At 33.5% G+C, this 15399-nt stretch overlaps 2 protein-coding genes across 2 annotated transcripts; one reads left to right on the top strand and one right to left on the bottom strand.

Annotated features, from left to right (window-relative positions):
• The first annotated feature begins 9141 nt into the window (after positions 1-9141).
• Positions 9142-11699, top strand: LOC120215253 (WAT1-related protein At1g70260-like). Its single transcript, XM_039212982.1, has 7 exons — positions 9142-9423; positions 9510-9572; positions 9677-9793; positions 10700-10974; positions 11046-11203; positions 11292-11443; positions 11526-11699. Exons 1-7 carry the CDS (start codon positions 9242-9244, stop codon positions 11686-11688), a joined length of 1110 nt encoding a protein of 369 aa, XP_039068913.1. The 5' UTR covers positions 9142-9241; the 3' UTR covers positions 11689-11699.
• Positions 11700-13328: 1629 nt separating this feature from the next.
• LOC120215254 (protein ALTERED XYLOGLUCAN 4-like) lies at positions 13329-14245 on the bottom strand. The gene has a single exon (XM_039212983.1). The coding sequence runs from the start codon at positions 14133-14135 to the stop codon at positions 13488-13490; it is 648 nt and encodes a 215-aa protein (XP_039068914.1). The 5' UTR covers positions 14136-14245; the 3' UTR covers positions 13329-13487.
• Positions 14246-15399: the final 1154 nt, after the last annotated feature.

Genomic DNA, 15399 nt, shown 5'->3' with positions numbered 1-15399 from the left:
ACAACCTATTCCAAATGATCTAATCAAATTGGTAGAAGACCTAAATGCGTGGAACCTGTTTCCGTGGGGCTCGTATTTATGGAAAGCTACATGGAATAAGTTATCGTCTGCCTTGGATGATCGAAAAAGTTTGCATGGCGATGGTTCCAAATACACTTTGACAGGCTTTATTTGGGCCTTTAAGGTAAGAATTTTTATATAATGTTTCCAAAATTATAAGTAATTATTTAACAATTACTAATGTTTGTTATTATATATTGTTTGTAGATTTGGATATTTGAGGCCTTTCCCGCCATGAAGACATATGCAATAAAAACTTCAAATGATATTCCCAGGGCTATTTCCTGGAAGAGGAAACAGACCTTGCAATGGGAAGATTTACTACGGTATACGACAATAAATAATGTAAGTTAACATAAATACTACCATATGTTTATAAACAAGTTATTACTAGTACACGTTTAACTTTGTTTGAGCTTTTATATTGTTAGGAGGCCAACACTCCTCTACAGAGGCTGACACCCACGGAAGCTGAACTTGTCACTGATTGGTGGAAAGCTAGTAAGCGTTTTTTTGATGGAACGGTTGATGAGCAGCCTCCACTTTGAGAGCCATCACCTCGCCTAGAGCTATCACCTCACCCAGAGCCATCATCTGATCGACCCGACTATACACCTCCACAACGACAACCATCACCTATTCTGTCACATCATCGAGCCTCTTCTCCACCCATCACCGCAAGATAGGCGACCGGCAAAGATGCCACGACGTTTATCTCCCTGTTCTCCACCTCCACCTCAACGAGATGAGTTAGGGGAGTTACGTGATGAGGTCAATGCCTTGCGTGAGGAGGTCGGTACTTTACGCAAAGACGATGGTGCATGGCGTGTTGAGGTGTCTACATTACGCGGTGAGGTAGCCGCTCTACGTGAGATGGTAGCATCGTTACAGAATGAGGTTCATACTCTACGCAACGAGGTAAGTTTAAGATTTTTCATACTCGTAATTCATTCGGTTGCTGCCAATACTGCTAAACTGTTTTTGTTAGTATTTGTTTTTGGTTTTGTTTTTGTCTTTTGGTTGAAATAATGTAATCCATTCAAGTTTCAATTTGCAGAAGAAAAATAGTTTACTTTCGCAACACGAAAATGACTATCGCAACGCGGAAATGGCTATCGCAACGACAAAATTGCAATACGAAATGAAATCGCAACGACAAAATCGCAACGCGAAATGAAAATCGCAATGCGATTTGTGTTTCACGTTGCGATTTTGTCGTTGCGATTTCATTTCGCATTGCAATTTTGTCGTTGCGATTTTCATTTCGCATTGCGATTTTGTCGTTGCGATTTTTATTTCGCATTGCGATAGCCATTTCCGCGTTGCGATAGTCATTTTCGCGTTGCGATTTTAAGTTTCGTGTTGCGAAAGTAAACTATTCTTCTTCTGGAATGTTTATATATGTTGTCCTTTTAAATGTTTATATAAGTGCTTACTTCTGGAATGTTATCTGAGCATTTTGTGAACTATGATAGAATAATGACTTGGGTGAATACAATGCTAGTTTAAAACATATTTGTCTTTGTTTAATATCATGTCTGTTTATTTACTGATTTATGTATTAATTTTTTTTAGCGGCCCGATAAGGTGGATGATTTACGTCGGGTTTTCCTTACACGACGGAGTTCACGCATCAGACGGCGTGGACGTGCTATTACGTCTCCGTTCACCCCAATGGTGCGAAGACTCCGCAAGAAGAAGCCCGACTCACATGTCATCCCTCAAGAGTCCCCTCCAATCGTTCAAGAGGCCCCCTATCCTCCCTCAAGAGTCCCCCCCACCGTTCAAGAGGCCACTGTCATCGTTGAAGAGGTCCCTCCCACCATTCCAGAGTCTGATTCACATGGGGTAATATATCGAAGTATTGAGAAACCCCCACCGGTTCCGGACATGATGGATGAGAGTTGGCTCTCGTATGAGTTACCGGCTAGTACCCTTCCGGTATCTGAAGTGGAGAGGAGACAACTACCGGAAACAATTGTGGATAATACCCTTTGTGCTAAGACCGCAGTTGAGTTTTATCTACATGAGCGGAGCCAAGGGTGTTACACTGACATAAGCAAACTCAACGATGAAATGTTTTTGTTGCTTGATCGGTCTTGGTGGGGTGTGCTATTAGGGGTTGAAGACAGTGGCTATTTCGATGGGGAGGTAAGTCTTATATTTGTCTTATATATGATTTTGATTAATTTTTTTAAAAATTAATGTAATTCACTAATATATGTATTTTTTTGTAAAACAACATATCGATGCGTGGGTGTCACGTCTACTAATAATAAGGAAACTTAGGAAAAATAAAAAAAAATTCGCGATATACAATAATGCCGGCGGCTTTTCACGCAGTTCACTTGAAGAATCAACGAGATGAATCATTTTCGTTGGGCAATAGACAAGCTAAACTTTATCCTGCATGGTGGGAGGTCGATAAGGTTAGTGTTTATTTTTTAATAAGTGCGCAAATAAATGAATTATTACTTATGATTGCAGGTGTTTATCCCTGTTTTGGAACGTCGTCATTGGCTTCTCGTCCAACTTCAGCTCCCATCCCTGAAGATAATAGTGTATGACAGCATGATAAATTACATATCACTGTCTGATTTGAGAGATATGATCAAGGGATGGAGCTCTCATTTGGCTAAATTCTTGGATGGGATTAATTATTGGACTCATTCTGGACACAAGAAGCCAAAGAAGTTCAATGTCACAGTTGTCAGAGACGAGACCGCGCCACAACAATCGCTGGGAGCCAGAGGGGATTGTGGTCCTCTCGTATGCTTGTGCTTGGCGCGTTTGACGACGGGAAGCACAGAGTTTCTACCTCCCACCGATAGAGATAGAGCTGCAGTAGGCTTGTGGTTTCGGCATTATATGGCTAGAGCAATATATTCGAGACGCTGCCTACCTGCATCCACCTTATGAAAGTATCCATTGTTAATTGGTAAGTCAAATGCAAGTTTTGTTAACATATATACTCCTTTTGGTTTGAAAATGTTTGGTTAAGTACCTAGAATTCAATAATTTGTTGTTTGTAGGTTTTAGATGTGTAGGAAGTCTTGTTTGAGCAAATATTTGGTTTCTGCATGTTAATCCTTAAGTGAGCTGCGTGAAATGGATGTACGGGGTCACAAAGTTGTTGATTCATTGATTCAATTATTTATGAAGAAATAAGAATTATTATTATTTTTTGATTGTTTAATTGATTTGTAAAAGATGATTTGTAAATGTTGATTTGTTTAATTGATGTGTACATAATTCTTATTTGTGCTTGTTTAATTGATTGAAATGTAATAGTTGATTTGTTGATTTTCAATCTGCATTATGTTGAAGGTAAAACAGACTATCGCAACACGAAACTGACTATCGCAACGAGAGAATCGCAATGCGAAATGAAAATCGCAACGAGAAAATCGCAATGCGATTTTCTCGTTGCGATAGCCATTTTCGCGTTGCGATGGTCAAATGAATGTCTAACACCATGAACATTCTCCCATGACCCTCCAAAACACAAATCTATCCAAACATGATCAACATTAGATGATTTCATGGTTGTAAATTAATTTACTAAACAAACGAGCTGCGAAACTAAGACCTGTTGCCGGATGGGGAAGGATGTAGGAACTGATATAGGAACGGATGTCGCCAGAGAGAGTGAAAGATGGAGATGGAATGAGTTGTGATTTAGGGATTTAGGTTTTGAGTTGTTGCTGCTCCGTAGATATATACCCAAAAAAATTTGTGTTGTTAAACTAAAACCTGTTGCGAACTTTGAAAATCGCATTGCGATTCTCTATTATCTCGTTGCGAAAGTCAGAATCGCGTTGCGAAAGTCAGTATCGCGTTGCGAAAGTCAGTATCGCGTTGCGATTTTGTATTATCGCGTTGCGATAGTCAGTATCGCATTGCGATTTTACTAATTCGCGTTGCGATTTACTTATTCGCATTGCGAATTGGGAAAATCGCAACGATACTGTAGACCATCGCAACGCGATTTCCAACTATCGCAACGCGAAATGTAACGCGAATTTGCGATAATGGAGATCGCGTTGCGAATTAGCGATCGCATTGCGATTTTGTTGGTCATTTTGACAAATCCGGAAAAAGTTGATTAAAATCGTATATTATAAGACATTTTTGGTCATTGAGGCGATTTTCTCTTTTTAAAAATGTAGACAAGTTTTATCATAGATGGATTAAAAGATCGATGGATTGACCATTTTTTTAAAATTTGACCTTTTATATTCTTAAGAGGCCCAATAAAAGGAGAAATAGAATACAAAAGAGTGGGGTACAGAATACAAAGGGTGAGGACAGCTATTGGGCCTACGAATTGATGCTACTGCTAACTTATCTACGAATACTGTATTTGGAGCTATCTTTTTGGTCGGTGGTGTACCCTTTTATAAACTTTAAATAGAAAATAAGATGACTAAATTATTTTTATTTTATTTTATTCATAAAATTAAACAATAATATATATTAAATTTAACTACTGCTTGTTGCTATTGCTGTACTTGGCTTGGTTTCTCCATAAGGTTCTGCAACCAGAGAAGGGAAAAAGAAAGAAATGAATTAGGTGCTATTAGTTATTCTACTACGCATGTACTATATTATTCAAGCGAAAGAAAGTAAGAAACTAGAAAGTCTTTGGGAGCAAATTTGTTATAAAATTATTATTTATGGACTTAGTTGATGTTTTACCAATAGTTTAGGAGTAAAATTAAATGTTAATATCTTTGTTAATATTGTCATATCATCATTTTAACATGTTCAGGGTGGAGTGGTCATTTCTTAATAAATTGATAACAGTAGTGATCATAATTTAACTTTTCAAACTTTAGTGGAAAAAAGAAACTCACCCAAATATTAGTGACCAATAGTTTACCCATTAAAAATAGGTTAGGTGTTATGTAAGGATTTACGTAATGGTTTCTTAGGGTAAAATACATAAATGGTCATTAAATTATATTAAAATGATACTTTTAGCTATTGAACTTTTAAAAGTTATAAAATGATCATTAAACTTATTGATATGTTATAAAAAGATCATTGAATTTTATCAAAATAGTACAAAAATGGTCATTAAACTTATATAACTGTTAAAAAAATGACATTAAACCTATCTAACTATTATAAAATAGTCTTTAAATTGATCAAAATTTTTCATTATTTTATAAAGTGCAATGATCATTTTGTAACAATTCAATAATTATTTTATAATTTCTGAAAGATCAATGGTAGAAAGATCATTTTAATATAGTTTAGTGACCATTTGTGTATTTTATCTTTTTAAAATAAATTTAATAGTTCAACCTGAAAATAAAAATGAAATAAAATATTAGACACTTATTTTGTTAAAGAAAATAGGCACCAAAAATAGAAAAGAGACATAATTTGGATAACTTTATATCAGTTTTTATAGTTAAATAATAGTGAATAGTTTGGAGTAGTTACAATATAGTATTTACTCAAAAAACTTTTAATCAACTGACAATGCACACATAACATACAGACTTAGTTGCTCGAACCAAGATTTAGGAATTTTGAGTGGTTATAATATAATATTTGTTCAAAATTTCTTAATCAACAGACAATGCACACATAAACTATAGACCCAACTGTTCGAACCTAGATTTAGGAATTTAGGGAGAACAACATTTCCTTTTTATCATTGAGATTATTATTATTATTATTATTATTATTATTATTATTATTATTATATTATTATTATTATTATTATGTGTGGATAGGATGATCTTACATAATGTAAAAAAGTTTTACACGGATTTAATATCTTTGATGAGTAAAAATAGATGATCGAGATTAACAGTAGGAAATGAGAAGATATTCACTGGAATAAAAAAACAAAGAATCAATCTTGGCTATCTATTTTTTCACTCATTCAATGGTCATAAATATATGTAAAACTAAAGAGTTTTGCTTTGTGCAAGTGGATCCTAACCCATATAGAGATAGGATATTGTTACACAATATAAAACTCTTTTAATTTTACATATATTTAAGACCGTTAGATTAATGAAAATAGATGACTGAAATTAACAGTAAAAAATGAGAAGATATTCACTAGGAAAATAAATAACAAGTCAATAAAAATATAGGCATATTGATTTTAATTTTAATTTTACTGAAAAATATAAAATCTAATCAAACTAAATCAATTGATTAACGATAAAAGACTTAACATATTAATGAACAATTTATATTTTATTAAATAAGAGTTTATTTGAATAAAGTTAAAAACTAATTAAGGTACAAGAAAAGTATAGGCATATTGACATTAGAAATGAATTGAAAAGTAAATAAGATGAAAAAGAAAAACTAAAACAATAACCGAAATGAACTTTAATCATCCCCATGACTGAGACAATGGAATTCGATATTTGTATAATGAAATCAAAGATATATATAATACGATGACAAGAGAATTATCTAAAACTGGACAATAGCAGTTGTCGGCTTCATAGAGTATAATGAACTGACTTGTCAAGCATATGTAAGCTACTGAAATGCTACGTAATTTGAACTGTAATATTTAAATATATTTTCTTCTTTAATAATTATTCTTTTGACCATCTTAGGTGGATCCCAATGAAAGAAATCAAATTCCACGCCAAAGATTGTTTGGTTATACACACTAGTTTTACAGTAGTATAAGGCTAAAATAAAACGTTTTATTATTATTTAAATAATAAAATCGGTAAAATATTATTTAAAATATTATTATATTTACTTAAAATATCATTTTTTAAAATTTTTGGTCATTTTTAGCGTTAATAATATTTTTGATCATTTTTTAACGTTAATAATATTTTCAGTCATTTTTTAACGTTAATAATATTTTCAGTCATTTTTTAGCGCCTAATAATATTTTCGATCATTTTTTATCGTTTTTTTATTTAAACAATAATAAACCGGTATCAATTTTTTTTTTAGCTGCATCGCACGTTATCATTTCCCGGTTCTACCGAGAATCTGCTTGGGCCTTGTAGGATAAATCATACTGATTTGGAACACAAGTTTCGGCCACTGTGCATTATTGTAATGCTTTAAGGTAGGGTCATGCTGATTCTCCACCGCAGCTTCAACTATAGAATCCAAAACACTTTGGTTAATAGCCCCAGGTTAACTAAAGATTTTGGTTTTATTTTTATTTTACTCCATCTTATTTAAATTTAGTATTTAGTCCCTATACTTTTATTTTTCATTATTTAATCTCTTTACTTTTATTTGTTTAGGTGGTGTATGATAAATACAAAAATAAGTATTAAATTTAAATTATACGTATGTTTGACATTTTAAAATTCAAATGTCATTAAACGTTAGAGTTTAATTTGATATTACCACAAAATTTTAAAATGGTTCATTTTAACATCAGACTTTGATTTTGGCTTCAATGCATGTACTAACTATTAAATCGTTAATGATGTAACAACATGATTGTTTTCTTTCTTTTTCTAGTGAATTTTAATTTGTGTATTGATTTTATCACTGAAATTTAAAACACTTCAAGTTTAGGCACTAAACTTTAAGCTTGTGTGTCATTTTGGTCCCTATAAATAAATGTTAACTCATTGGATCGTTGTTGTCAGTCAATCATCGTCCGTCATCGGTTGTCATTCACAATAAAATCAATATCAAGACATCCACATTTCACTACTTTTTCTTCTCTTTGAATTGTTTTTTTCACAAAACTCACTCAAAATCAATAAAAAATCATCTAACACTATAATTTTCGATATCCTCTGACAGTCGTCCAATAAAACTAGTTTCGATGTATGTTATTATTTTTCTCGAAAGAATACTTCACATCATCCGTTTAAAAGAAACACTCCAAAATCCTCAAATAGATTTTTTTTAAAAAAAACACTTCAAAATCCTCAAATGTGAGAAAACCCACAAATCTCCAAAAATAGCATATTTTAATGTTTAATTCCGTGAGTTTTAAAGAGCCTTTAAGAAAAATCTAAATCGACAAAGTGATAGAAAATGATGAGATGAATTTATTTATGTGTAGGATGATCACAAAAGATGACAAAGATGAGTAGTTTTCGACGATGGTTAAAAGTGTGAAAAAAAAAGCTCTAACTTTGATGATGACGAAGGTGAGATAGAATTAAAATATTATTTTTTGATTTCCACACCAATGATTATATTGAACTCAAAACGAAAATTCAGTTCTAAGATTGATAGATTATAAAATTAACTGATAAAATCGATATAGATTCTAAAATTAAATGACACTTAAGTAGTTTATCTTAAAATTAGATATTATATATAATTAGAATATTTGGAAATATAAACTTTAAACCATAATATTCTTCGCATAACATTTGAGAGCTTAAATTTCAGAATTTAGATCTAGATTTAGAAGAAAGTATAAATTAAATAATGTTTTAATATATTCTCTCGATTCTATTTCAATGATTCAAACACGTGTATATATATTTTTAAATTTTAAAATGATCATTTTGATGTAACGTTTACGCCAACAATAGTTAGTTATATCATTGCATTCTATCGAATGAATAATCTGGTGATATAATTAAAGTAAAAATCAAAGTTTAATATTATAACTAAAACAATTGAAAGCTCAATTATATAAATAATACGCAACCTAAAGTTTGATGGTATGTAATATAATTTACCCTAAAAATAAAATAATAACAAAAATCACGGTTTATATAATTTATATTTGATGTATACATCAACATGGTTTTTTCTAAATACATTAACATCATATTTAAACGTATTAATTTATATTGAATCATCTTATTATTATATTTCTATTGATGCTGACGAATTGGAGCAAAACATGTAGCCATCTTTTCTTATTTGAAAAAAAAAAGAAAGGAAAGCAACAAATGCCGATGATCCGTCGTCAGCATCTCTGCCTCTGCTATCCGAGACGCCATTTCACTCCACAAGTAGCTTCACCCATAACCCAAAAGCTACTCTCTCGCTGCCTTCTCCTCTCAAAAGAAAGCCTCTTGTTTCTTTATAAATTGTATCCCCTCAACACACGGAAGCACAAGGCCAAACACAAACTGAGAGAAGATAACAACTTCATTACTAGCTGATCTCTTCTTCTTCTTCTTCTTCCTTGTTGTTTATTTGTTGATTTACCGGCCAAACGCTAGAGACGGTTGAGCAGACTAGAGAGAGAATGAGAGAAGTGGCACCGTTTACGGTGATGGTTATAATGGAGGCTTGCACCATAGCATTGACGATATTGGCCAAAACGGCCTTAACAGGAGGGGTTAGCCCTTTTGTATTTGTGGTGTATACCAATGCTATTGGCTCATTCTTGCTACTCCCTTTCTCTTTCCTTTATCATCGCAGGGAAAGGTCTCTATCTTCCTTTATCATCGTACGTAAAAAAATTGTTTTTTCCATTCCACTTCTTCACCGTTTGTATTTCTCATGTATTGCAGTACACAACAGTCGCTCTTCACCTTCCCACTCCTCCTCCGTATATTTTTCCTGGGTTTAACAGGGTAAACTATCTCTTTATTTGGATCTTCCCTGCAAGTGTCATAAGCTATTTCTTCATGTCCTTTGATGTGAAAGTTGACCACTTTTTGTTGGTGTTGATTTTTAGGATTGCTATATCTCAGAACCTTGCATTCCTTGGGCTAAGCTATAGCTCACCAATCGTTGTATGCGCAACGGGGCTGCTGCTACCTTCTATTTCCTTCTTGCTTTCCATTATTCTCAGGTTCTTAATTTTCTCCCAACCATCTTCATTTTTTTATCTATTTGTTTTAATTGTCTATTTCAGTTTAAAAACAAAAACTTGTAGGAAAACATAGCTATATATATTAGAAACTTAATATTCGTACGATAAACCATATAAGTACTTTAAATAATAGTGCATAATACTAAAAAAATTGACCCATCTGTTTGATTAAATTATAACTTTATAACTTCTTTTTTAGCACTTTGTCTCTTAACATTACATTTTGAGGTAAAATGTATTTGGACGGGGTAAAAATCGTTAGTTGACTAATAATCAATATTTATTATTAACGTGTTAAATCATATGCGTACAAAGTGATGACGCGACACATATATATGTCCAAAGTGATGACATGATATTGTCACGTGTTCAAAGTGATCACATGACATTATCACGTATCCAAAGTGATATTGGGGCACATGCTATGTATCCAAAAGTGATACTAAATATTCAAAGTGATGATGTGATATATGTTACACACAAAATGATGATGTGATGTATAACACGTGTCTGAGTGATAATACGACACATGTCACATGTCTAAATTGGTTATATGAAATTTGACATGTCACCATTTTAAACATACGAGACTTGTTACATTAGCAACAAGTGTTGATCGTTAGTTAATTAATAATTTTCATCCTAACAGGAGTATTTTATCCCGAGCTGAAACGTAAGAGGTTAAAGTGTTTCAAAAAAGTATAGGGAATAAAGTGATTATTTTATTAAACGCGAGGGATAAATTTTAATATTATGTAATGAACTAATCAGATTCAAGGTTACTAGACTATCATTTAGTAGGGCTCTTAGATAAAGTGAAAATAAATCAAAATGATGTCCATGAACATGTTTTAAGTTTAGTCTGAAATCTCATAATCATCGCAGGACGATAAAGCTAGATTGGAGAAGCTCAAGCAGCCAAGCCAAAATAATGGGAACTTTGATATCAATCACGGGATTCATTTTTGTAGAACTATACAGAGGCCCATTCATACGAACATCACCAGTTTCCCTTTCCCGTCCGCTTCAAGCCATACCTAAACTTCTTCTTTTCTACTCCACGCCAGATCGTTGGGTTCTCGGCGGTATTTTGCTCACGGCTGCTAACATGTCAGTTTCAATATGGAATACTATTCAGGTAGAACAACAAATTAAGATCAGTGTTTGGTTTGTTTCCTGGAAACCTCCTTCTCTTGTGTCTTATGAGCAATACAAACATTTGTTTTGTCAGATGGGGACCGTCAACATTATCCACAAGTGATGAAAGTGGCCTCTTTTTACAGCTTGGTTGGGACTATCCAATGTTTGCTGTTTTCTTTGTTTATGGAGAGAGATTTAGATGCATGGAAACTTAAACACAAGCGGGATCTCCTTCTCATTACTGTGACAGTAAGAACCAACAAAAAACCAACCCTGAAATTTTGCTAATAACATATGGTGGTGATTAATAGATTCGATGCCGATGATTATATTATAGGGAATCTTCGGAAGTATCATCCGAAGCAACGTGCATTTAGCGTGTACGAGAATGAAGGGCCCTTTTTACGTGCCGATGTTCAAGCCATTCGGGATACTCTTTGCAACAATTTTCGGAACCAGTTTCTTTACAAACAGTCTCCAGTATGGAAGGTGATTAAATCATTAAGATCTCTCCCTTCTCTTTACCATTTCTCAAATCTTTACATCTTACTGATACAAAAGCGTTATACAGTGTAATAGGGACAATAATAGTTGGAACGGGATATTATGCTCTGATGTGGGGACAAATCAGGGAAGCAGTACTTCGGAAAGAGCTCGACGTCGAAAAAGTGGATGATATTTCAGACCTCAAAGCTCCTCTTTTGCAGGAGGAAGAAGAAGATGCCCAAGTCTAGCAGCCTCTTCGTTTGTTATTGAATAAAAGCAAGGAGAAAGTGTCCCTTTTTTCCTCTTATCAAATGGAAGCTTCATCAGCAAGAGACTGATCGGTCAAACCAGAAGGGGCTAAGATTTAGTGGAAGCCCCTTTTACTGCATGTATATAGACGTATGATATGATTGGGTTTTGGTGTATAATGTAAATCTTCTTGCTGGGTTCTTTTTTCGCCCTGCTTGTTGGAGGTCTGATTGATGACAGATTCATGAGTTTTAAATGATTCTGTCATACATATGGTTTTCGAGTGAATAGAAACTGTGGAAAGATTAAAAAAAGAGGCAGAAATCATATCTCTGCTGTATTTATGTATTGAAGTGTTCAAAATATAAGTAATGTTTTTTTAAGGTTTCTTTATTTTATTTATTCACCCTACTCATGTAAAGTCGTAACTATGTCTAGCTTGCTGCTTTCTTTTTCTTTTTCTTTTTCTTTTTTTCACACAAAATATATAAAAACATAAAAAAAACAGTATTTAATAAGAGCGATTTATACGTTGATAGAGTTTTAATATTTATTCAACTCGATAAAATTAATCTCTACTTAAATTGTTAAATGAGAAAACAAAATTATGCAAAAGAAAATTTAATAAAAATTATTTAATATGGGCAATTTACACGCTGAGAGATATTTATGACGATATTTATCGATGTTCGCTCTGAATTTGCAATATATATAGTAATTAACATCTAAATATCTAGATTTATATAAAAATAGATTGAATATCAAGAAATACCTAAATATTTTTGAAAATTTTCTATAATTTTAAATTTTTTTATAATTTTTTATTTTATGATTTTAGAATTATTTGGTAATAGTTTACTCTATATATATAAATCAGTATTCAAATATATTTAGACACATCAAAACTAATTATTAATCGTTAGTTTAATTAAAAATTAATAATTAAGAGTGAAATTACTTTAACGACTTCTTAAACTTTGTCCCACTTTCTTCCAACTCAAGGTTAGCTGAAAAAAGTTTCTTTGGATTCCTTGGCCTCACCTACTCTGTCTATTATAAAAACTATTGGAATTATCTCATTTCAGAATTTGAGTTCGAAACGAGTATTGAATTTTTAAGAGTATTGTTATTCTTAAAAATTCTTAGATTCATTCGACCAATTACGTCTATACGAAATTACATCTACATGATGCATGTTTATGATGTATGTATGTTTTCAATGATGAGGGAAAATTCCAAGATGGCAACCTTGTTTCCCATGAAACAAACAGAAAATTCCAAATGATATCTCAGCTTCCTCCACGCATTTTTCACATTGATAACAACACTTGTTTTGCCAAAGAACAATATGCGCCAACAAGAACACAGCAAAATGAAATTTAAAGGGGAAAAAAAAACAGAATTCCGCATCGTATTCGTCTCTCTCATCGCTTCCATCTTTTGATAACTTGTAACATTATCTGATTCCAAGTATCGACCGGACCCGGAAGACACCAATGTACACAGTCGTTTGGAACATGTTCTTGAATCCCATCAGCAAATGGAAATGGATACATGTAAGGCCCTGGATGACCATCTGGTCTCATCAATGATAATTTGGTCACATCCAATGTCTCAAGTCTTAATCCTCCAAATTGCTTTGCATTCACCTTAGCAGATTCGATTTCTTCGACTGCAATCGATCTCATATCCGCATCCATTCCTTCAACCATCTTCTCTCCTTCCTTGTAAGGCTCTGTCTTAGGACAAGCACCAGCCTTATCCCATTCACCTTCGAAATGTGAAGGTGAAAAACTGGTTAAAACACATCGATTCCATCACCGCTACCAGCTTTCCTTCCGATTATAGTATGGAGAGTGGTCTTTATTGCCTTCCTCATCACATCATAAAAGCCTATCTCGGTTAGGTTCAATCCAGGACAGGAATGGCAACCTAAAACCGAACCACCCTCATAATAAACAGCCGGATGAAGGAACCAATGCCCAATTGAGAGTACAACCATATCTAAATGGTCCAAATCAGATCCCCACCTCTCATCGACAACATCAACATGCAATTCATTATGATCCGGGCCAGTTTTTGATTTCTCAACACCTCTAACAAGAAACGGTGACCAATAAACCGAAACAGTAACGTTCCGAGAATCGAAATGCCATCGCCGGAACTTGTTATCCTCCCCGTTGGAGTAAACCAGGTTAGGATTCGAGGCGGTGGCCAGCATGCAAAGGAGTGATTCCAAATGGTTCCTAGCCATAGAGTCACCAACAAAAGCTATGTGCTTGTTACTAAGGAGGTTGAAGAAAGTGTTGGGATCAAACCTCGGGAGCTCGCATTGGCTCGGTTGCCATCGCCAGTAAAGGTAACCCAAATATGGTCTCCCATGGGAGATGCAATTTTGACCGTCTTTGATTGTACCACAGGTTGTGCCATTGTATAAAGGCCCCATCTTGTCACGTACCCATCTGCCATTGGTGTAGTTACATGGAGCTTCATTAGCTGTTTCCTCTTCTGCGAAAAAAAAAATAAACAAAATGAAAACTTGATTAATACTAATAACACCCATAATCGAAAAAAGTAATAAAAAAGGTAAAATGTCTGACAAACTTGTTTTTTACCGTATGTAGACACTCATTTTTGTCCATTTTTTGTTTATTTTTTATTATTATTATATATATCTATATATATATATTATTTACTTTGCAAACGGTCTTTGAAAATACTTATAATATACATAATTTTTGAAAACATTTTGAAAATGTATAATATATAGTTTTAAAAATATTTTTTGAAACTATATATTATATAGTTTTTAAAACATTTTAGAAAATATATATAATATATAGTTTTTAAAATCATTTTTGAAAAATTATATAATATATTGTTTTGAATTTTTTTAAAACATTTAAATATTATATAATTTTTGAAAAACATTTTAAAAATATATATAATATATAATTTTTAAACCGTTTCTGAAAATATATATTATAAAATTTTTAAAACGTTTTTAAAAACATGTATAATATATAGTTTTTAAAAGCATTTTGGAAATTTATATATTACATATTTTCGAAAATATTTATATATATATAGTATTATTATTATTATTTTATTTCTTATTATTATCTATGCTTTTTGCAGGGTCCAAGTCAAAGATTTGTTTTGGGTCCAATATGGTCCAAGTCCGGTCCAAACACTGGGCCTGAACCAGCCCAGCAGAAGATACAGTTCAGGGTCTAGAAACCCTAGTCATACATGTCACAGGCGGCGCACAAGGGGGGCAACCAAACGTCAAGCCCGAGCCGGCCGGCCGGGAAAATCGGGACTGCACCATCCCGAGAATCCCGGCCATGTGAACGTTGAGGGGAACGACCCCGTTATTATCGGAAACGGCCTTTACCGAGGGGTTATAAATACCCCGGTGAGGCCAGGAGGGAGGGATCTACAGACAGACATCAAAAGAACCGTAAACCCAGAAGCCTAGAAACAAAGAACCCATCGAGAGAACAAAACACGAAAACATCTCAGTACCACACCGAGAGACCAACGACCATAAAAATAGAAGCATCATCGAGCCACAACCGAACAAAAAGACCATCAACAACGGACAAAAATCATCACAAAAATACAAGCCAAAGGCCGAAGCCTCTCAGTAAACAAACCAAAACAAGCACGTAGAGAAACCACAAAGCCAAAGGCCTTGAGAAACGAAG

This window comes from Hibiscus syriacus, unplaced genomic scaffold (genome assembly GCF_006381635.1).
Source record: "Hibiscus syriacus cultivar Baekdansim isolate YM2019G1 unplaced genomic scaffold, ASM638163v2 tig00110114_pilon, whole genome shotgun sequence".
Classification (NCBI taxonomy): Eukaryota; Viridiplantae; Streptophyta; class Magnoliopsida; order Malvales; family Malvaceae; genus Hibiscus; species Hibiscus syriacus.
The sequence above is the reverse complement of the archived record's forward strand: the minus strand, read 5'-3'. Positions and strand labels throughout refer to the sequence as shown.